Below are 21,085 nucleotides of genomic sequence, written 5' to 3' on the forward strand. Positions count from 1 at the left end.
GAATTTAGGGAGGGAGAGCAGCAGCAGCAGCAGCCGCCGCAGCAGCAGCAGCAGCAGCAGCAGCAGCAGGCTGTGACCCTGGCGGAAATACATTGATTGTTTACCCAGGAAAAGGTGTTTAAAAGGCGGGTAAAGTGTCCCTGCAGCTCCTCCATGACGGTAATAATGATTAGAAATCATTTACAGGGCAGAAAGCTGTTTTTAAAAGTGAAAAAACGATTTGAAACCGTTTGAAATGACTGGCGGGTGCTGATGGAAAGCAGGCGGAAATACATGGATTGTTTTACCCAGGAGAAGGTGTTTACAAGGCGGGTAAAGTGTTCCTGCAGCCCTTTAAATACAGTGTGCACATGGCTTTATTACCCATGAAATAGTGTGTGAAAGATGGGTAACTTTGCTGTGAATTTAAGGGAGATATGGCCCTTTCAAACAGGGAGATGTACAGGCCTTTATTACCCACGAATTAGTGTCTGAAAGCTGGCTAACATTACTTTAAATGCATGGTGCACATGGCTCTGCTACCCATGAATTAGTGTGTGAAAGATGGGTAACTTTGCTGTGAATTTAAGGGAGATATGGCCATTTCATCCACACCTCACGACTCCCATTCAAAGTGATTGAAATGTACAGCACTCTGTACATTTCAATCACATTTCACGACCCGACCAGGGTGACTTTCTTCCCCACGAATTAGTGTCTGAAAGCTGGCTAACATTACTTTAAATGCATGGTGCACATGGCTCTGTTACCCATGAAATAGTGTGTGAAAGCTGGGTGAGTTTGATGTGAATTTAAGGAAGATATGGCCATTTCATCCACACCTCACGACTCCCATTCAAAGTGATTGAAATGTACAGCACTCTGTACATTTCAATCACATTTCACGACCCGACCAGGGTGACTTTCTTCCCCACGAATTAGTGTCTGAAAGCTGGCTAACATTACTTTAAATGCATGGTGCACATGGCTCTGTTACCCATGAATTAGTGTGTGAAAGATGGGTAACTTTGCTGTGAATTTAAGGGAGATATGGCCCTTTCAAACAGGGAGATGTACAGGCCTTTATTACCCACGAATTAGTGTCTGAAAGCTGGCTAACATTACTTTAAATGCATGGTGCACATGGCTCTGTTACCCATGAAATAGTGTGTGAAAGCTGGGTGAGTTTGATGTGAATTTAAGGGAGATATGGCCATTTCATCCACACCTCACCACTCCCATTCAAAGTGATTGAAATGTACAGCACTCTGTACATTTCAATCACATTTCACGACCTGTGTAGACTGGCTTTCTTACCCATTAGGTACACCGACAAAGCCACCTCTTCGGGGCCGCTCCAAGACCCCCAAAACACGGACGCAGCAGCCCCAGCATCTCTCCCTGACATGAGCAAACAGGTTATTTCAGACTTCCATGACATACCCCGGGGAAAAGCACCTCTCTGTGGCCGCTCCAAGACCCCCAAAACACGGACTGAGGAGCTCCAGGATCCCTCCCATGTACCTCCAGAACCTCGAGCACCTTGGGTCCCCGGGCCCCCGAACTTAAGCACTCCCCCACGGACTAAACCAAGATGATCACACCCTCAAGAATCTCGTGCCCCTGGGAATCTTAAAGGGGGGTCTACTTTGCGGTGCTTTACCGTCCGCCCATCGGCACCCATAGTCGGCCTTCCTCACAGCAGCAGCACCCACTCTCCATGGAGGATGTTTCTCGTGCCCCTGGCTACACTTAAAGGGGGTCTACTTTGCGGTGCTTTGCCGTCCGCCCATCGGCACCCATAGTCGGCCTTCTTCACAGCAGCAGCACCCAACCTCCATGGAGGATTTTGCTCGTGCCCCTGGCTACACTTAAAGGGGGTCTACTTTGCGGTGCTTTGCCGTCCGCCCATCGGCACCCATAGTCGGCCTTCTTCACAGCAGCAGCACCCAACCTCCATGGAGGATTTTGCTCGTGCCCCTGGCTACACTTAAAGGGGGTCTACTTTGCGGTGCTTTGCCGTCCGCCCATCGGCACCCATAGTCGGCCTTCTTCACAGCAGCAGCACCCAACCTCCATGGAGGATTTTGCTCGTGCCCCTGGCTACACTTAAAGGGGGTCTACTTTGCGGTGCTTTGCCGTCCGCCCATCGGCACCCATAGTCGGCCTTCTTCACAGCACCACCTGCCCTGCTGGAGGTTCACACTTTAACTTTTTTTACCCTCTTCTACCTTACAAATCATCCCACACTTGAGCACTCCTCACTCGGACTAAACACCTACATGCTACCACCAGAACCAGAATATCGTGCCCCTGGGGATCTTAAAAGAAGAAAACCCATAGTGGGATTAAAAACAGAAGACTTAGTAATTTTAACAAACTTTATTTACAGTAATATTGACAGTAATAAATAAATTCAAACAGGATATAACGTATTTACAAGGGGACTGATTACAACAACACACTGCATATTTACAAGTTGATCACTGGCAACAGTGGGTGAAGTTGGGGCAGAGTATGGCACCCTCTCTTCACCCATGTCTGAGGGGTTGTGTTCGGCCAGTGACTGGTCCCTCTTCGGGACATGTCTTGGTAGGGAGTCTTGGTAGGGAGCCGGGCTGTGCTCCTCTCCAGAGTTGTCACTGTCGATGTCAATACCCGCAAAAGTGTCTTCATTTCCCGCTGCTGCTGCTGCTGCTGTCGATGCCGCCGCCGCTGCTTGAAGTGACTCTGTGAAGAGCAACCGAATGTCCGCAGCCTCCTTCAAAGAAGGATTATTCGCGTAAAATTTGTCCGCAGTTGCAGTGTTGTGACACATGAAATCACTCACTCTTTGGCGGTTGCCTTTGTCTTGAAACCTCTTCGCATTATCGGCGTGGACTGTGCGGAGGTCGGTGAAGTTAATGGGACTGCGGAGCCCCACATCAGCCCATGCCAACCTCAGGGAGTAGGCAAGCTTCCTGAACGGGTTCTTCCCCTCTGTGTACAGAAAGTAACGGCTCTGGGTGCAGATCAGCGTACCCTTAATTTCCAGCCACCTCTTCATCCATCCAAATTCTTCTACGGTGAGGTACAGCTGCGCCTCCCCGAACGCGTTGGCCGTCTTGTGGTTACTTACCTGTTATGACAGAGATAGAGAGTGTCAATACAATGTCAATCATGCATATAACTGCCAGAATAAATACATTGATTAATAGCACTCACATGAACCAGGTAGCCGAAGGCAGTGCCAGTTGTATCCGCCTTTCGGACCTCGGCGTTGGTCATGTTGGAGTAGACCCCCGGACGGTGGCCATAAATGCAGCTCCAATGAAGAGTCATATACCCATAGAGCAGTGTCCGGGTCGCGGTAGTCGGATTGCTGGCCATCACATCCAGGAGCTGAGGGATGCGAGTGGTGGTCGAAGTCAAGCATGTCATTAGGTCGTTGTGGCTCGGCAGACCTTCCATCTTGTCACGCTTCACTTGCATCTGGTGGATAAGTACTTTTCTCTTCAGGGACTTCAGGATGGCAACTACTTCCCGTTTGATTAAAATCATGTCGGTTTGGCTGAGCCTGCTCCCCTTGCACGGTGTGTCGGCCATGTACTTGAGAAAGTGTGATATATTCTTGATGTAGAAGTCGGAGGTCGTGACCTGAAGGCTTGACTTCATCAGGCTCCGGGACCACCCGCGTATCCTCTTGAGATCCCTCAAAAAGAGCCAGTCAGACAGGCGATTGAAACCGTGTGCCATGAAACTGAGGAACGACTTCACTCTGCTTAGTTTGGAGACTGTGTTTTCCTGGAGCCTCACTGGTGAGTCGATACCTGCATAATGCTGCCGGTATCCTTGCAGATACTCCTCTGTGAAATATAAACAGTACTTTAATGACAACACATGATGTGTTACAGAAACTGCATGTGTCACATAGCCAAAACACTTACCCATGATCCGTGGGAATGTTATGTCCCGCATTATATTTCCCCGGCCCCTGCCCCGGAACCAGGGGGAATTTATGGGAGGGGAGGTTGACGAGGCCTCGGTATGGATGGATGCAGGCTCTGAGGAGCTGGATGAATGGGTGTGAGAGCCAGTGGGGGACTTGCTGCAGGCGGGAATGGGAGACGTGCTGCAGGCGGGAATGGGAGACGTGCTGCAGGCAGGAATGGGAGACGTGCTGCAGGAGGGACCTTTCGACTTGGACAGCCTCGTTGGTGTCGACTCTGGTCGGGGTCGTTTCTTCAGAATGACCCGCTCTCGTTCCTCCCCATCGAACGCGGGCATGTCCCCGGCCCGCTGATCCATCCTCTGTCGCTTGTCCTTTATCCTCTGCTGCAACTTGCAGCGCAGGGATTTCACCTCAGCAGCATATATGTCCCGCTGAGCCCTCACTGCGTTAGCCTCCAGCCTCCATTCTTTGCAGTCCGGGTTGTCACATTCATTCACCGGGGACAAGGGTGGAGGTTGTGACAGTATATCGTCGTCTGCCACCGTGTCAACAGCCCAAGCGGTAATCATTTCTATTGTGGGGTTTGTCATTCGGAGTTCATAAAGCTCCTTCTTGGCCACTGTCATTTTCATTTGATTTTGAACCACATGTAGTTCCTCCCGGGCCAGCTCAACATGGTCTCTGGCCAAGTGGCGATCCAGCCTTGTGCCGTGGTACTCGCATCCCAGAATGGTACAGGGATGGAGCCTAATGTTGGTCCGTCCGTTGGCCAACAACAGCAGAATTTTTCTTTCATCCAAGTTACGCACACCATGGTTCCTCTGTAGGTGCTTGCTCAGGGCACGGTAGGAGCTATTGCAGATCGGACAACGGACCGCCATCCGACCTGTATTCTTGAGCATTTCGGTACCGGAAAATGTCACCAGAATCGTGGGTAAAAAAGAAGGAAGCGTGAAAAGACTCACGAAAGACGCACTCAGCTTATTTTCAAATCTGTGTTTGTTTTCATTTGCATCATGGTGCGGTGTCCCATTTAGGCACTCGTTAGGCGGGCAGAGATCCCTGTAATCTCCCCTCACGTTCCTCCAGAGTCTGATTCTCCCAAAGGATACCCGACAGTTTCGGGTACGACCCAGAGGGCGCACGGTGGACGGCCAGGGCGAGGCCGCCACACCGCGCTGGAGTCAGGGTCCCGGTGAGGCGCAGGACGGAGCACCCGGCAGTAGCCTCCAGCAGACCCCGGCGCGGTTCCCTCATCCCTCAGAAGAGGTGGAGAGGCGGAGGGGTGGGTCTTTTCATCTGCTGGCGGGTTGCCGGGATAACAGTATCCTCCGGGGAGGCATTGAACCCTTCTCAACTGCCCCCCGGAGGAGGCAGGGGAGTCAGGTACCCAGAGGGTGGACAGCCAGGGCCAGGCCGCCACACCGCGCTGGAGTCAGGGTCCCGGTGAGGCGCAGGACGGAGCACCCGGCAGTAGCCTCCAGCAGACCCCCGCGCGGTTCCCTCGTCCCTCAGAAGAGGTGGAGAGGCGGAGGGGTGGGTCTTTTCATCTGCTGGCGGGTTGCCGGGATAACAGTATCCTCCGGGGAGGCATTGAACCCCTCTCAACTGCCCCCCGGAGGAGGCAGGGGAGTCAGGTACCCAGAGGGTGGCCGGCCAGGGCGAGGCCGCCACACCGCGCTGGAGTCAGGGTACCGGTGAGGCGCAGGACGGAGCACCCGGCAGTAGCCTCCAGCAGACCCCCGCGCGGTTCCCTCGTCCCTCAGAAGAGGTGGAGAGGCGGAGGGGTGGGTCTTTTCATCTGCTGGCGGGTTGCCGGGATAACAGTATCCTCCGGGGAGGCATTGAACCCCTCTCAACTGCCCCCCGGAGGAGGCAGGGGAGTCAGGTACCCAGAGGGTGGACGGCCAGGGCGAGGCCGCCACACCGCGCTGGAGTCAGGGTACCGGTGAGGCGCAGGACGGAGCACCCGGCAGTAGCCTCCAGCAGACCCCCGCGCGGTTCCCTCGTCCCTCAGAAGAGGTGGAGAGGCGGAGGGGTGGGTCTTTTCATCTGCTGGCGGGTTGCCGGGATAACAGTATCCTCCGGGGAGGCATTGAACCCTTCTCAACTGCCCCCCGGAGGAGGCAGGGGAGTCAGGTACCCAGAGGGTGGACGGCCAGGGCGAGGCTGCCACAACCAGAGAACCAGAAAAAAGGGGTGAAATGGGAAAAAAGTACCCCAAAATAGTGTTCCATAAGGCGGGTAGAGTCCCCTGACAACTCCCCATACCTTTCTCCAGGGTGGGAAAAAGTACAAGTCAACTTTTGGAAGAACCAGAGAAAAGGGTGAAAATGGATAAATTGTATCCGAAAATAGTGTTCCAAAAGGCAGGTAGAGTCCCCTGACAACTCCCCATACCTTTCTCCAGGGTGGGAAAAAGTTTAAGTCAACTTTTGGAAGAACCAGAGAAAAGGGTGAAAATGGATAAATTGTATCCGAAAATAGTGTTCCAAAAGGCAGGTAGAGTCCCCTGACAACTCCCCATACCTTTATCCAGGGTGGGAAAAAGTTTAAGTCAACTTTTGGAAGAACCAGAGAAAAGGGTGAAAATGGATAAATTGTATCCGAAAATAGTGTTCCAAAAGGCAGGTAGAGTCCCCTGACAACTCCCCCTACCTTTCTCCAGAGTCGGAAAAAGTCTAAGTTAACTTTTTGGAAGAACCATAAAAAGGGGTGAAAATGGGTAAAATGTATCCCAAAATAGTGCCTCTTGAGGCGGGTAGAGTCCCCTGACAACTCCCCTTGCATTCCTCCAGACACCAGTTTGAAAACTTAAAGTTTTGTGAGAACCATGATTGGGGGTCCTCCAGGCAACAATTTCATCCGATCCAAAGTGCTCATGAGGCGGATACATTCCTCCATGATTTCCCCATCATGTGAAAATAGCTCGTTTTTTTCTAAGTGCTCTCAAAAACCGGGTTTCCGATTTCGTGCAGATGGTAGCTTGGAAAAGATGAATGAAAATTTTGGACGGAGGAGGGGAGCTCTCGTTTCCCCTCTCCGTTGTAAATTGCAACGGGGGAGTGCAAAAGTCTCCGGGGCTTCGTTCCGAAGCGCCGAAGACTTGACCCCCTCCCCCGTTGGCACTTAGCCGTTTTTCAAGAATTTTCAAAAACTTCATTTTTGATTATTTTAACATATAATTGACCGTTTTCTTTACTTTTTTTTGCTTTCCACGGGTGGAGGCGCATGGCAGGCCGCATATGAGCTTCCAAATTCGGCCTGGAACGTCCGGGAATTATGGGTTAAGCTCCATATACTGACGACTCCCATTAAAAGTGATTGAAATGTACAGGAATCTGTCCATTTCAATCACATTTGACGACGCATGCAGGGTGACCCTGGCTACACTTAAAGGGGGTCTACTTTGCGGTGCTTTACCGTCCGCCCATCGGCACCCATAGTCGGCCTTATTCACAGCAGCAGCACCCACTCTCCATGGAGGATGTTTCTCGTGCCCCTGGCTACACTTAAAGGGGGTATACTTTGCGGTGCTTTACCGTCCGCCCATCAGCACCCATAGTCGGCCTTCTTCACAGCAGCAGCACCCAACCTCCATGGAGGATGTTTCTCGTGCCCCTGGCTACACTTAAAGGGGGTATACTTTGCGGTGCTTTACCGTCCGCCCATCAGCACCCATAGTCGGCCTTCTTCACAGCAGCAGCACCCAACCTCCATGGAGGATGTTTCTCGTGCCCCTGGCTACACTTAAAGGGGGTATACTTTGCGGTGCTTTACCGTCCGCCCATCAGCACCCATAGTCGGCCTTCTTCACAGCAGCAGCACCCAACCTCCATGGAGGATGTTTCTCGTGCCCCTGGCTACACTTAAAGGGGGTCTACTTTGCGGTGCTTTACCGTCCGCCCATCAGCACCCATAGTCGGCCTTCTTCACAGCAGCAGCACCCAACCTCCATGGAGGATGTTTCTCTTGCCCCTGGCTACACTTAAAGGGGGTCTACTTTGCGGTGCTTTACCGTCCGCCCATCGGCACCCATAGTCGGCCTTCTTCACAGCAGCAGCACCCAACCTCCATGGAGGATGTTTCTCGTGCCCCTGGCTACACTTAAAGGGGGTCTACTTTGCGGTGCTTTACCGTCCGCCCATCGGCACCCATAGTCGGCCTTATTCACAGCAGCAACACCCAACCTCCAGTGGAGGATGTTATCATGCCCCTGGCAACACTGGTAAACACTGGTAACATATGTCTAGCCGCTGACAGGAACTTGACATCGGAACTTGACATCGCATTTCCATTGAGCGGACTCCCGTACATGGGAAGGGCAAGTCCCACGGTACCTCCGTTCATAAGGCTGACATTTGCCTTACTCTGGTTAGTACACGAGCCGCAGCATTTTGAATCAGATGAAGCGACTTGATTGACTTCTTGGTACACCCTGATAATAAAGAGTTACAATAATCCAGCCTAGAAGTAACAAATGCATGGACTAGTTTCTCTGCATCGTTTTGAGGCAAGATATGCCTGATTTTTGCAATGTTACGTAGATGGAAGTAGGCGGTCCTTGAAATTGATTTTATGTGGGCGTTAAAGGATAAATCCTGATCAAATATAACACCAAGATTCCTTACAGTCTCACTGGAGGCCAAATTAATGCCATCCATAGTTAGTATGTCTTTAGATAATTTGTTTCGTAGATTCTTCGGGCCAAGTACAATAACTTCAGTTTTGGTCGTGTTTAACATCAAAAAGTTTAAGGTCATCCACGTTTTTAAGTCCTTGAGGCAGTCTTGAATTTTATTTAGATGATTAATTTCATCAGGCTTGATTGATAAATATAGTTGAGTATCATCCGCATAACAATGAAAGTTTACAGAATGATTCCTTATAATATTGCCTAACGGAAGCATATATAATGTGAACAAAATAGGTCCGAGCACTGAGCCCTGTGGCACTCCATGGCTAACTTTGGTTTGCGTGGAAGATTCATCGTTAACACGTACAAACTGAGCGCGTTCAGATAGATAGGACCTAAACCAGCCTAAAGCAGTTCCCTGTATGCCAACTAAGTGCTCTAGTCTTTGCAATAGGATGTCATGGTCGATAGTATCAAATGCAGCACTGAGATCGAGCAAAACAAGAATAGAGACAAGTCCCTTGTCTGAGGCTATTAGAATATCATGTGTTCTAAAGCCGGACTGAAAATCTTCAAATAAATCATTGTTTTTTAAGTAATCACACAACTGTTTTGCGACCGCTTTCTCAAGAATCTTTGAGAGGAACGGAAGATTAGAAATAGGTCTATAGTTGGCTAAAACCTCTGGATTGAGGTTGTGCTTTTTAAGAAGCTTTAAGAGCTAATCTATGTTGTTTTATTTTCTTCTTTTTCAAAGGAGCAACAGAGTCTAATTTTATTCGCAGCGCATCTATAGCACTATCAACAACATGATCAATTTGGGGTGGTGTACATTTTGTATAAGTTTCCTCCCCTACCATTCGAGTTAAGTATTGGTGGAATCTCTTCCTTAAATGTGGCTATAGCACTAACAGATAGGTTTCTGCTGCAAGAGCTTTTGACTAATGCTTTGTAGTCTAGTAACAGTACTTCAAAAGTTACTAAGAAATGGTCGGATAAAGCATCAAATTACAGTTTTTTTAACCATCGTAGGAGATGGCTGTCGGACTTTAAGACCCTCATTTGTGGAAAAATGAGGTCCAAGCCGAACCGGAGAATCAGATCTCTGCCCAGTAAATGTGTTGGGCAAACAGATGATAAAATAACTGTTTTTTATTGATGTGGGAAATGGATGACTGTCACCACCGTTATCTTTACTCTGAAGTGGTACAGAAAATTCTCCTTTACAGTTACCCAGCTCCTATTGAGTGAATACATCTACCACTACATTTGCATTCAGGCAAATCTGCCTTTTTTTTACCACAGAATGTGTAGCCCCAGAATCAACCAAAAATGTAACATCAACACCCATGACTGCCAAAGTCAGTGTGGGACATTTCTTAATGCAAACATTCACTGTCATATTTCAAATATGTACCCTTTTTAACCACAGACATGTTCTCTAATTCTTCTAATTTCTCAATAGCATGTATGATGCGTGTGTGTGTGTGTGTGTGTGTGTGTGTGTGTGTGTGTGTGTGTGTGTGTGTGTGTGTGTGTGTGTGTGTGTGTGTGTGTGTGTGTGTGTGTGTGTGTGTGTGTGTGTGTGTGTGTGTGTGTGTGTGTGTGTGTGTGTGTGTGTGTGTGTGTGTGTGTGTGTGTGTGTGTGTGTGTGTGTGTGTGTGTGTGTGTGTGTGTGTGTGTGTGTGTGTGTGTGTGTGTAAAATGCGGCCATATCTCCGGCTAGGAAGGTCGTATCAACGTGCTCCCGTCTCTAGCGCCCACGCAGCCCGAGCTACGAGTGAAAGAACTAAACTTACATGAAACTTCCGTTGGGTTGCTTTCAAGTCGAGCTTCAGTTTGAGACTCACCCTGTAAAAGAAACACGTGATGGAGCATTACTAACCTGACTTTCACCAAACCATCTGGAGCTCCATTGGAAGCCGTTTGGAAAGGGCAGGCACTTTCAAAAGCACTTGGCAGGTGATTGGATCAATCTGTCTCTCACCTTCTATCATGGGCCGCTTCTGATTGATTAACAATGGCTGGTACATGTGGAGCACAGCACTTCTGATTGGTGTGGATGACTGACACACAATAAAATTAAAATTAAAATTGTTTAAAAAAAAAAGGTTAAAAGAAATCGCAGGCTTTGCGATTTGATAATCGCATCATATAAAATCGCGATTTCGATTTAAAATCGATTAGTCGTTCAGCCCCAGTAGAAGGTGAAACATTAACTAACCTCTAAGTTTGGTTGAGGTGCTGCTTTGCAGTTTCAATGTTGTTTTTGTGGAACTGCTGGGCACCCAGAAAGATCTGAGTCTGCGTCTCCCAGAACTCAGGATCCTCTTCTGTGATGTTCTTCATCCAGTCCTGTTTGGGTTCTGCTCTCTTGGTGTTGCTGTCGTAGTGCATCATCTCAACTTCATCAACCAACGCGACCACCACAAACTCTGGGAGGTTTGTGACTCCAGAGGACGCAGTGTAGAACAACTTAAGAGAGTGAGTCCCTGTGAGAGAACATAATGTAATAACTTCAGTCATTATGAAATGAACTGTTCTCTCCCGGCACACATCATCAACAAGTACAGCAAAGACATCCAAATCTATTTTATACATTATATTCAAACAAAAACAAAAGTATAGACCAGGGGCGGCGGGTACTGTAGGCTAGGGAAGACTAAGCCTTCCCAAATATTTTTGTCACTGCATCCTGGTCAAATTAAAATATAATGTGTGTGTCTTTGACATTAGCGCTGCTATCCAGCCACCTGCGCCCAGTGTGCTACGAAGCCAGTTCAACAGACCTGATATCTAAGAGTTATCTTCGGTAACCCTAACAAACGAGATCTCGCTAAGCGGTCCTACGACGCTGGTTATCACCTCGGTAAATCAAGCCAGGGTTTCTCTCTCCAGCTGAGAGCGCGTTCACGTGAAAGGGGCGGGGTTAGCAACATTTGACCAATCACAAACATGGACAAGCGTACTGAGAGCGGAACATCATACTTCATGAATGAAAAGTAAACTATCACGTTAGACAAATATGAAGAAGTTCAACTTTAAACATCCATGACTTAACCAGTTAAGCCCTGAGCCTATTTTTCAGGTCAAAACATTACTTATAGTGAAAGACCCCCTTGAATGATGGGATGGTAGACTAAAAGCTTTAGGAGTCCAAACTATAACATATAATAAGTACCCTGAATCAAGATTGATGCAAAACAAGTGACATTTTACCTTTTTAGAGAGATTTAGCAAAAAAAAAACACTTCTGGGGTCTTTTGGGTGGATTTTCCATATCTCTGGCCCCCTTGCTCGATTCTGATTGACATCTCTTTCTGACCGTCAGAGCCAATGGAATCGAGGGGAACTCCCACACACTCCTTATTTGGTAATGTGTGTGTGTGAGACTGCCGCATAGCCAAGACCGGAAGCTGCGATAACTCTGGTGGCTACCAGCAGCTAACTTTTACTCTCCGATGTTTACATAGAAATGTAATTATGGAATATAAATCATTTTTTCAAATCCACAGAAACATTAAAAACCTATGGATTAACCGATTCAGCCGCGGTTTTTTCTCGTTTTAATGCCATTGAACACGTCTTTTGATCAGATGGACAGCTACGGTGAGACGATCTCCCTAGAAGCTCCGTAAAGGTACGTGTTGTAATGTCTGTGTTTGCTTCCCCTGTCCGAGTTCGGATCACTCAGTGATGATACTATATACCTACATAATCTGTGGAGTCTCAGCTTTAATCGGATATCTTGTCTGTGCAGCTACGATGAGTAATAAGGGCACTTTTATCTTGAGTTCTGTGCCAAAGTACGTTAGCATTTTTCGCTCAGGGGTCATTTAGATGCTTCTTATGAGACTTGTGTTTTGTTTTGGTAAACATGGTTTGTATCGTCAGTTAGCTGAGATTATTCCCGTTAATTTGGTATAACTCATTAATAGGTTCTTCAATATTAAGATCCCCTGAGACACAGTGTCGGGAAAAGAAAAAGTACCCGCCGAGGGGGGCTTTGGGGCTTAACAGGAACACACACTTCTACCCAGAGATGTTCACAAGTCTTTTTTTGCAAGTCCAAGTCAAGTCTCAAGTCTTTGGTCACGAGTCCAAGTCAAGTCTCAAGTCTTTGGTCACGAGTCCAAGTCAAGTCTCAAGTCTTTGGTCACGAGTCCAAGTCAAGTCTCAAGTCTTTGGTCACGAGTCCAAGTCAAGTCTCAAGTCTTTGGTCACGAGTCCAAGTCAAGTCTCAAGTCTTTGGTCACGAGTCCAAGTCACGTCTCAAGTCTTTGGTCACGAGTCCAAGTCAAGTCTCAAGTCTTTGGTCACGAGTCCAAGTCACGTCTCAAGTCTTTGTGGGGTGAGACTTGATCAAGTCTCAAGTCTTTGGTCACGAGTCCAAGTCAAGTCTCAAGTCTCTAAACAAATAAAAGTCTCATGTCTCTTCTGGTTGTAATAAGCCTTCTATTGTCTGCTGCTATCCAGTCTGTTGAGAATACTGCACAGCTATATCTAAGAAGTTCAAAGCATGTACTGTGTTATTATCACTCCTCTATCTATTAGCATTCAGCATCAGTACTGATTAGTTGTTTGTTATATGATCACTTTAAACAGGCTATTGCAATATGAGGACAAACATCACACTTTAGCTAAATGCAAACAACTTATAAGCAAAACACTTCAGAATCAGAAATCAGTAAGCAAATACTTTATTAATCCCCCGCAGGGAAACTGTTAAAAGTACTTAAAAGCGGGTAATGATTAACGTTACCGACCTTTTGTATGTCATGTCAAGAGTTGGATGTCAACGCCACTCAACTCAAACAAGTGTGACAAGCAAACATTCACTCTTCTTTTCAAATATTCAGTTACAAAGCTAGCAGCAAGCTAAGTTAGCATTACACAGCTGATGCTGAGCTAAACATGGGAGAGAGAGAGAGAGAGAGAGGGAGAGAGAGAGAGGGGGGGGAGGGAGAGGCTCCGTTTATTACTATATAGAGTCGTTATCAATTTGTTTTAAAGCTCAATAAATAACAAAGAAGACCTCTGACGGCACTCTCCTCATTTTGTCTGGAAGATTGAAACTTTAACGTGAAGACCGGCACAAACAGTCTGCTTAGCAATGTTTTCTTTAGCTCGCTTTCCATTGTTGTATATTCTTTCTCCAGGTAGTTGGAAAACGTTTTGCGTCCCATATGCCGTGTGCCGCCCGGACATGCTATCGTGCTAACTAGCTCCCTGAAAGCGGGTGACTCCACTGTAGAAATAGCCTGCACGTGTTCTACAACATACCGTGCAATGGCTTTATCCACTTTCACCTGGCTAGCAGTCCCTTGGTTGAAATCCAACCGCTGTTGCTTGGGTGCAGGTGGAGGTGGAGTGGCGTCGCCGTCGGATGGCTCTGGGTCCGTGGTCTTAGCTACTAGCTTCGTCCCAGCATGTTGTTTCTGCAGATGTTTTAACAGATTGTAATTGCTGTTTTGAGCAGTAGATAGGATCTTTGACCCGCCAGGACACAACTTACACTTAACGACCACGTTCTTTTCGACCAACCCTCCAGGTAATGGGAGAAACCTCAGAGGATCCCTTTCAGGGTGAAAGTAGAAGTACTCAGGTCTTGTACTTGAGTAAAAGTAGAAGTACTCAGGTCTTGTACTTGAGTAAAAGTAGAAGTACTCAGGTCTTGTACTTGAGTAAAAGTAGAAGTACTCAGATCTTGTACTTGAGTAGAAGTAGAAGTACCAGAGTGTTACTCTGTTACAGTAAAAGTATAAGTACTCAGATATTGTACTTGAGTAAAAGTAGAAGTACTCAGATCTTGTACTTGAGTAAAAGTAGAAGTACTCAGATCTGGTACTTGAGTAAAAGTAGAAGTACCAGAGTGTTACTCTGTTACAGTAAAAGTATAAGTACTCAGATATTGTACTTGAGTAAAAGTATAAGTACTCAGGTCTTGTACTTGAGTAAAAGTAGAAGTGCCAGAGTGTTACTCTGTTACAGTAAAAGTAGAAGTAGTCAGATATTGTACTTGAGTAAAAGTAGAAGTACTCAGATCTTGTTCTTGAGTAAAAGCAGAAGTACCAGAGTGTTACTCTGTTACAGTAAAAGTAGAAGTACTCAGATATTGTACTTGAGTAAAAGTAGAAGTACTCAGATCTTGTACTTGAGTAAAAGTAGAAGTACTCAGATCTGGTTCTTGAGTAAAAGTAGAAGTACTCAGATATTGTACTTGAGTAAAAGTAGAAGTACTCAGATCTGGTACTTGAGTAAAAGTAGAAGTACTCAGATCTGGTACTTGAGTAAAAGTAGAAGTACTCAGATCTGGTACTTGAGTAAAAGTAGAAGTACTCAGATCTGGTACTTGAGTAAAAGTAGAAGTACTCAGATCTGGTACTTGAAAATGGTCAAACCTCAAAAAGGTTCACATGTGGCCCTTATCCTCTTCCGTAGATATCTGATCTAAAACAAACAGTCATTTATTTGTTGATGCCAAAACCAAAACCATGTCATAACGGTCAATTGTGTGTGTGTGTGTGTGTGTGTGTGTGTGTGTGTGTGTGTGTGTGTGTGTGTGTGTGTGTGTGTGTGTGTGTGTGTGTGTGTGTGTGTGTGTGTGTGTGTGTGTGTGTGTGTGTGTGTGTGTGTGTGTGTGTGTGTGTGTGTGTGTGTGTGTGTGTGTGTGTGTGTGTAAAATGCGGCCATATCTCCGGCTAGGAAGGTCGTATCAACGTGCTCCCGTCTCTAGCGCCCACGCAGCCCGAGCTACGAGTGAAAGAACTAAACTTACATGAAACTTCCGTTGGGTTGCTTTCAAGTCGAGCTTCAGTTTGAGACTCACCCTGTAAAAGAAACACGTGATGGAGCATTACTAACCTGACTTTCACCAAACCATCTGGAGCTCCATTGGAAGCCGTTTGGAAAGGGCAGGCACTTTCAAAAGCACTTGGCAGGTGATTGGATCAATCTGTCTCTCACCTTCTATCATGGGCCGCTTCTGATTGATTAACAATGGCTGGTACATGTGGAGCACAGCACTTCTGATTGGTGTGGATGACTGACACACAATAAAATTAAAATTAAAATTGTTTAAAAAAAAAAGGTTAAAAGAAATCGCAGGCTTTGCGATTTGATAATCGCATCATATAAAATCGCGATTTCGATTTAAAATCGATTAGTCGTTCAGCCCCAGTAGAAGGTGAAACATTAACTAACCTCTAAGTTTGGTTGAGGTGCTGCTTTGCAGTTTCAATGTTGTTTTTGTGGAACTGCTGGGCACCCAGAAAGATCTGAGTCTGCGTCTCCCAGAACTCAGGATCCTCTTCTGTGATGTTCTTCATCCAGTCCTGTTTGGGTTCTGCTCTCTTGGTGTTGCTGTCGTAGTGCATCATCTCAACTTCATCAACCAACGCGACCACCACAAACTCTGGGAGGTTTGTGACTCCAGAGGACGCAGTGTAGAACAACTTAAGAGAGTGAGTCCCTGTGAGAGAACATAATGTAATAACTTCAGTCATTATGAAATGAACTGTTCTCTCCCGGCACACATCATCAACAAGTACAGCAAAGACATCCAAATCTATTTTATACATTATATTCAAACAAAAACAAAAGTATAGACCAGGGGCGGCGGGTACTGTAGGCTAGGGAAGACTAAGCCTTCCCAAATATTTTTGTCACTGCATCCTGGTCAAATTAAAATATAATGTGTGTGTCTTTGACATTAGCGCTGCTATCCAGCCACCTGCGCCCAGTGTGCTACGAAGCCAGTTCAACAGACCTGATATCTAAGAGTTATCTTCGGTAACCCTAACAAACGAGATCTCGCTAAGCGGTCCTACGACGCTGGTTATCACCTCGGTAAATCAAGCCAGGGTTTCTCTCTCCAGCTGAGAGCGCGTTCACGTGAAAGGGGCGGGGTTAGCAACATTTGACCAATCACAAACATGGACAAGCGTACTGAGAGCGGAACATCATACTTCATGAATGAAAAGTAAACTATCACGTTAGACAAATATGAAGAAGTTCAACTTTAAACATCCATGACTTAACCAGTTAAGCCCTGAGCCTATTTTTCAGGTCAAAACATTACTTATAGTGAAAGACCCCCTTGAATGATGGGATGGTAGACTAAAAGCTTTAGGAGTCCAAACTATAACATATAATAAGTACCCTGAATCAAGATTGATGCAAAACAAGTGACATTTTACCTTTTTAGAGAGATTTAGCAAAAAAAAACACTTCTGGGGTCTTTTGGGTGGATTTTCCATATCTCTGGCCCCCTTGCTCGATTCTGATTGACATCTCTTTCTGACCGTCAGAGCCAATGGAATCGAGGGGAACTCCCACACACTCCTTATTTGGTAATGTGTGTGTGTGAGACTGCCGCATAGCCAAGACCGGAAGCTGCGATAACTCTGGTGGCTACCAGCAGCTAACTTTTACTCTCCGATGTTTACATAGAAATGTAATTATGGAATATAAATCATTTTTTCAAATCCACAGAAACATTAAAAACCTATGGATTAACCGATTCAGCCGCGGTTTTTCTCGTTTTAATGCCATTGAACACGTCTTTTGATCAGATGGACAGCTACGGTGAGACGATCTCCCTAGAAGCTCCGTAAAGGTACGTGTTGTAATGTCTGTGTTTGCTTCCCCTGTCCGAGTTCGGATCACTCAGTGATGATACTATATACCTACATAATCTGTGGAGTCTCAGCTTTAATCGGATATCTTGTCTGTGCAGCTACGATGAGTAATAAGGGCACTTTTATCTTGAGTTCTGTGCCAAAGTACGTTAGCATTTTTCGCTCAGGGGTCATTTAGATGCTTCTTATGAGACTTGTGTTTTGTTTTGGTAAACATGGTTTGTATCGTCAGTTAGCTGAGATTATTCCCGTTAATTTGGTATAACTCATTAATAGGTTCTTCAATATTAAGATCCCCTGAGACACAGTGTCGGGAAAAGAAAAAGTACCCGCCGAGGGGGGCTTTGGGGCTTAACAGGAACACACACTTCTACCCAGAGATGTTCACAAGTCTTTTTTTGCAAGTCCAAGTCAAGTCTCAAGTCTTTGGTCACGAGTCCAAGTCAAGTCTCAAGTCTTTGGTCACGAGTCCAAGTCAAGTCTCAAGTCTTTGGTCACGAGTCCAAGTCAAGTCTCAAGTCTTTGGTCACGAGTCCAAGTCAAGTCTCAAGTCTTTGGTCACGAGTCCAAGTCAAGTCTCAAGTCTTTGGTCACGAGTCCAAGTCACGTCTCAAGTCTTTGGTCACGAGTCCAAGTCAAGTCTCAAGTCTTTGGTCACGAGTCCAAGTCACGTCTCAAGTCTTTGTGGGGTGAGACTTGATCAAGTCTCAAGTCTTTGGTCACGAGTCCAAGTCAAGTCTCAAGTCTCTAAACAAATAAAAGTCTCATGTCTCTTCTGGTTGTAATAAGCCTTCTATTGTCTGCTGCTATCCAGTCTGTTGAGAATACTGCACAGCTATATCTAAGAAGTTCAAAGCATGTACTGTGTTATTATCACTCCTCTATCTATTAGCATTCAGCATCAGTACTGATTAGTTGTTTGTTATATGATCACTTTAAACAGGCTATTGCAATATGAGGACAAACATCACACTTTAGCTAAATGCAAACAACTTATAAGCAAAACACTTCAGAATCAGAAATCAGTAAGCAAATACTTTATTAATCCCCCGCAGGGAAACTGTTAAAAGTACTTAAAAGCGGGTAATGATTAACGTTACCGACCTTTTGTATGTCATGTCAAGAGTTGGATGTCAACGCCACTCAACTCAAACAAGTGTGACAAGCAAACATTCACTCTTCTTTTCAAATATTCAGTTACAAAGCTAGCAGCAAGCTAAGTTAGCATTACACAGCTGATGCTGAGCTAAACATGGGAGAGAGAGAGAGAGAGAGAGGGAGAGAGAGAGAGGGGGGGGAGGGAGAGGCTCCGTTTATTACTATATAGAGTCGTTATCAATTTGTTTTAAAGCTCAATAAATAACAAAGAAGACCTCTGACGGCACTCTCCTCATTTTGTCTGGAAGATTGAAACTTTAACGTGAAGACCGGCACAAACAGTCTGCTTAGCAATGTTTTCTTTAGCTCGCTTTCCATTGTTGTATATTCTTTCTCCAGGTAGTTGGAAAACGTTTTGCGTCCCATATGCCGTGTGCCGCCCGGACATGCTATCGTGCTAACTAGCTCCCTGAAAGCGGGTGACTCCACTGTAGAAATAGCCTGCACGTGTTCTACAACATACTGTGCAATGGCTTTATCCACTTTCACCTGGCTAGCAGTCCCTTGGTTGAAATCCAACCGCTGTTGCTTGGGTGCAGGTGGAGGTGGAGTGGCGTCGCCGTCGGATGGCTCTGGGTCCGTGGTCTTAGCTACTAGCTTCGTCCCAGCATGTTGTTTCTGCAGATGTTTTAACAGATTGTAATTGCTGTTTTGAGCAGTAGATAGGATCTTTGACCCGCCAGGACACAACTTACACTTAACGACCACGTTCTTTTCGACCAACCCTCCAGGTAATGGGAGAAACCTCAGAGGATCCCTTTCAGGGTGAAAGTAGAAGTACTCAGGTCTTGTACTTGAGTAAAAGTAGAAGTACTCAGGTCTTGTACTTGAGTAAAAGTAGAAGTACTCAGGTCTTGTACTTGAGTAAAAGTAGAAGTACTCAGATCTTGTACTTGAGTAGAAGTAGAAGTACCAGAGTGTTACTCTGTTACAGTAAAAGTATAAGTACTCAGATATTGTACTTGAGTAAAAGTAGAAGTACTCAGATCTTGTACTTGAGTAAAAGTAGAAGTACTCAGATCTGGTACTTGAGTAAAAGTAGAAGTACCAGAGTGTTACTCTGTTACAGTAAAAGTATAAGTACTCAGATATTGTACTTGAGTAAAAGTATAAGTACTCAGGTCTTGTACTTGAGTAAAAGTAGAAGTGCCAGAGTGTTACTCTGTTACAGTAAAAGTAGAAGTAGTCAGATATTGTACTTGAGTAAAAGTAGAAGTACTCAGATCTTGTTCTTGAGTAAAAGCAGAAGTACCAGAGTGTTACTCTGTTACAGTAAAAGTAGAAGTACTCAGATATTGTACTTGAGTAAAAGTAGAAGTACTCAGATCTTGTACTTGAGTAAAAGTAGAAGTACTCAGATCTGGTTCTTGAGTAAAAGTAGAAGTACTCAGATATTGTACTTGAGTAAAAGTAGAAGTACTCAGATCTGGTACTTGAGTAAAAGTAGAAGTACTCAGATCTGGTACTTGAGTAAAAGTAGAAGTACTCAGATCTGGTACTTGAGTAAAAGTAGAAGTACTCAGATCTGGTACTTGAGTAAAAGTAGAAGTACTCAGATCTGGTACTTGAAAATGGTCAAACCTCAAAAAGGTTCACATGTGGCCCTTATCCTCTTCCGTAGATATCTGATCTAAAACAAACAGTCATTTATTTGTTGATGCCAAAACCAAAACCATGTCATAACGGTCAATTGTGTGTGTGTGTGTGTGTGTGTGTGTGTGTGTGTGTGTGTGTGTGTGTGTGTGTGTGTGTGTGTGTGTGTGTGTGTGTGTGTGTGTGTGTGTGTGTGTGTGTGTGTGTGTGTGTGTGTGTGTGTGTGTGTGTGTGTGTGTGTGTGTGTGTGTGTGTGTGTGTGTGTGTGTGTGTTGAAGTGGGCCAGTTGGATCACAGTTCAATAACACTCTGAGCACACAGACTTTGTCCCGGCTCGGGCTCTCGGGCTCTCGGGCTCTCGGGCTCTCGGGCTCTCGGGCTCTCGGGGGCTCTGAGCTCGGTATATAAACCGTTCAGCCGTCTCCTGGATCAGTGTCTTCACAGATACCAGAGGGTGCATTTGGCTTTTTGATTTGTGTCTCCGGATGAAAGTCTTAAAGGGAGCGCTGCTGCTGCTGCTGCTGCTAGCTGTTGCTAACGCAAAGCCGGACCACCATCTCGGTCACGATCACGGTCACGATCACGATCAATGCCATGTCCCGAAGATGCTCGCCAGAGACAACCTGCAGCCGGTGAGACCCATCATTTATTTTACGGTGTCTCACAAGTAAAGTAAAAAAATTATGTTTGAAGATGAGAGGAAGTAAAATCCTATTTTAGACCAAACTAAAGTGGTCCGAGTACAGATCCCTGTGGGAGGCCTTTTTTTAGACAACATTTTTCTTTGGTCAATTTTAATTTTAATTGTATTAGTCAACATTTCAACAACTCATTCTAGTCAGTCAGAAGGAGTCATGTGACCACAATGTTAAATAAGACCACAACACATTTTAGCTATGTTGAGTATTCCCTGCTGGTCTTCAGGTTTTGGGGGACTGGGTTCTGGTCTGGGCGGTGTCGGACCACCAAGAGAGTCAGGACATCCTGAGGACTCTCAGCAGCTCCCGAGTAGAGATGAGACTCCAGGAGGACAATCAGACCCTGATGTTCAGCGAGAGGAACCGCTTCAGGTCAGAAATAACACAAATAAATACTAATAAATACTAATGTGGAAATATGAAGAGAAGGAAAGTATAGATACATATGTAA

At 45.9% G+C, this 21,085-nt stretch overlaps 2 protein-coding genes across 2 annotated transcripts in view; one reads left to right on the forward strand and one right to left on the reverse strand.

Annotated features, from left to right (window-relative positions):
* Nucleotides 1-2,286: 2,286 nt before the first annotated feature.
* On the reverse strand, nt 2,287-3,252 carry LOC139433619 (uncharacterized). Its single transcript, XM_071202697.1, has 2 exons — nt 3,184-3,252; nt 2,287-3,097 (listed from the first exon to the last, which is right to left on the reverse strand). Exons 1-2 carry the CDS (start codon nt 3,244-3,246, stop codon nt 2,396-2,398), a joined length of 765 nt encoding a protein of 254 aa, XP_071058798.1. The 5' UTR covers nt 3,247-3,252; the 3' UTR covers nt 2,287-2,395.
* Nucleotides 3,253-20,298: 17,046 nt separating this feature from the next.
* LOC117444096 (saxitoxin and tetrodotoxin-binding protein 1-like) overlaps nt 20,299-21,085 on the forward strand; it is a 7,191-nt gene continuing 6,404 nt past the window's right edge. Inside the window, exons 1-2 of the mRNA XM_034079814.1 lie at nt 20,299-20,568; nt 20,861-21,006. Of these exons, the coding sequence (XP_033935705.1) occupies nt 20,422-20,568; nt 20,861-21,006 (293 nt within the window). The 5' untranslated portion in view covers nt 20,299-20,421. The remainder of the gene's footprint in view (nt 20,569-20,860; nt 21,007-21,085) is intronic.

The sequence above is a fragment of the Pseudochaenichthys georgianus genome, unplaced genomic scaffold (assembly GCF_902827115.2).
Source record: "Pseudochaenichthys georgianus unplaced genomic scaffold, fPseGeo1.2 scaffold_732_arrow_ctg1, whole genome shotgun sequence".
Taxonomy (NCBI): Eukaryota; Metazoa; Chordata; class Actinopteri; order Perciformes; family Channichthyidae; genus Pseudochaenichthys; species Pseudochaenichthys georgianus.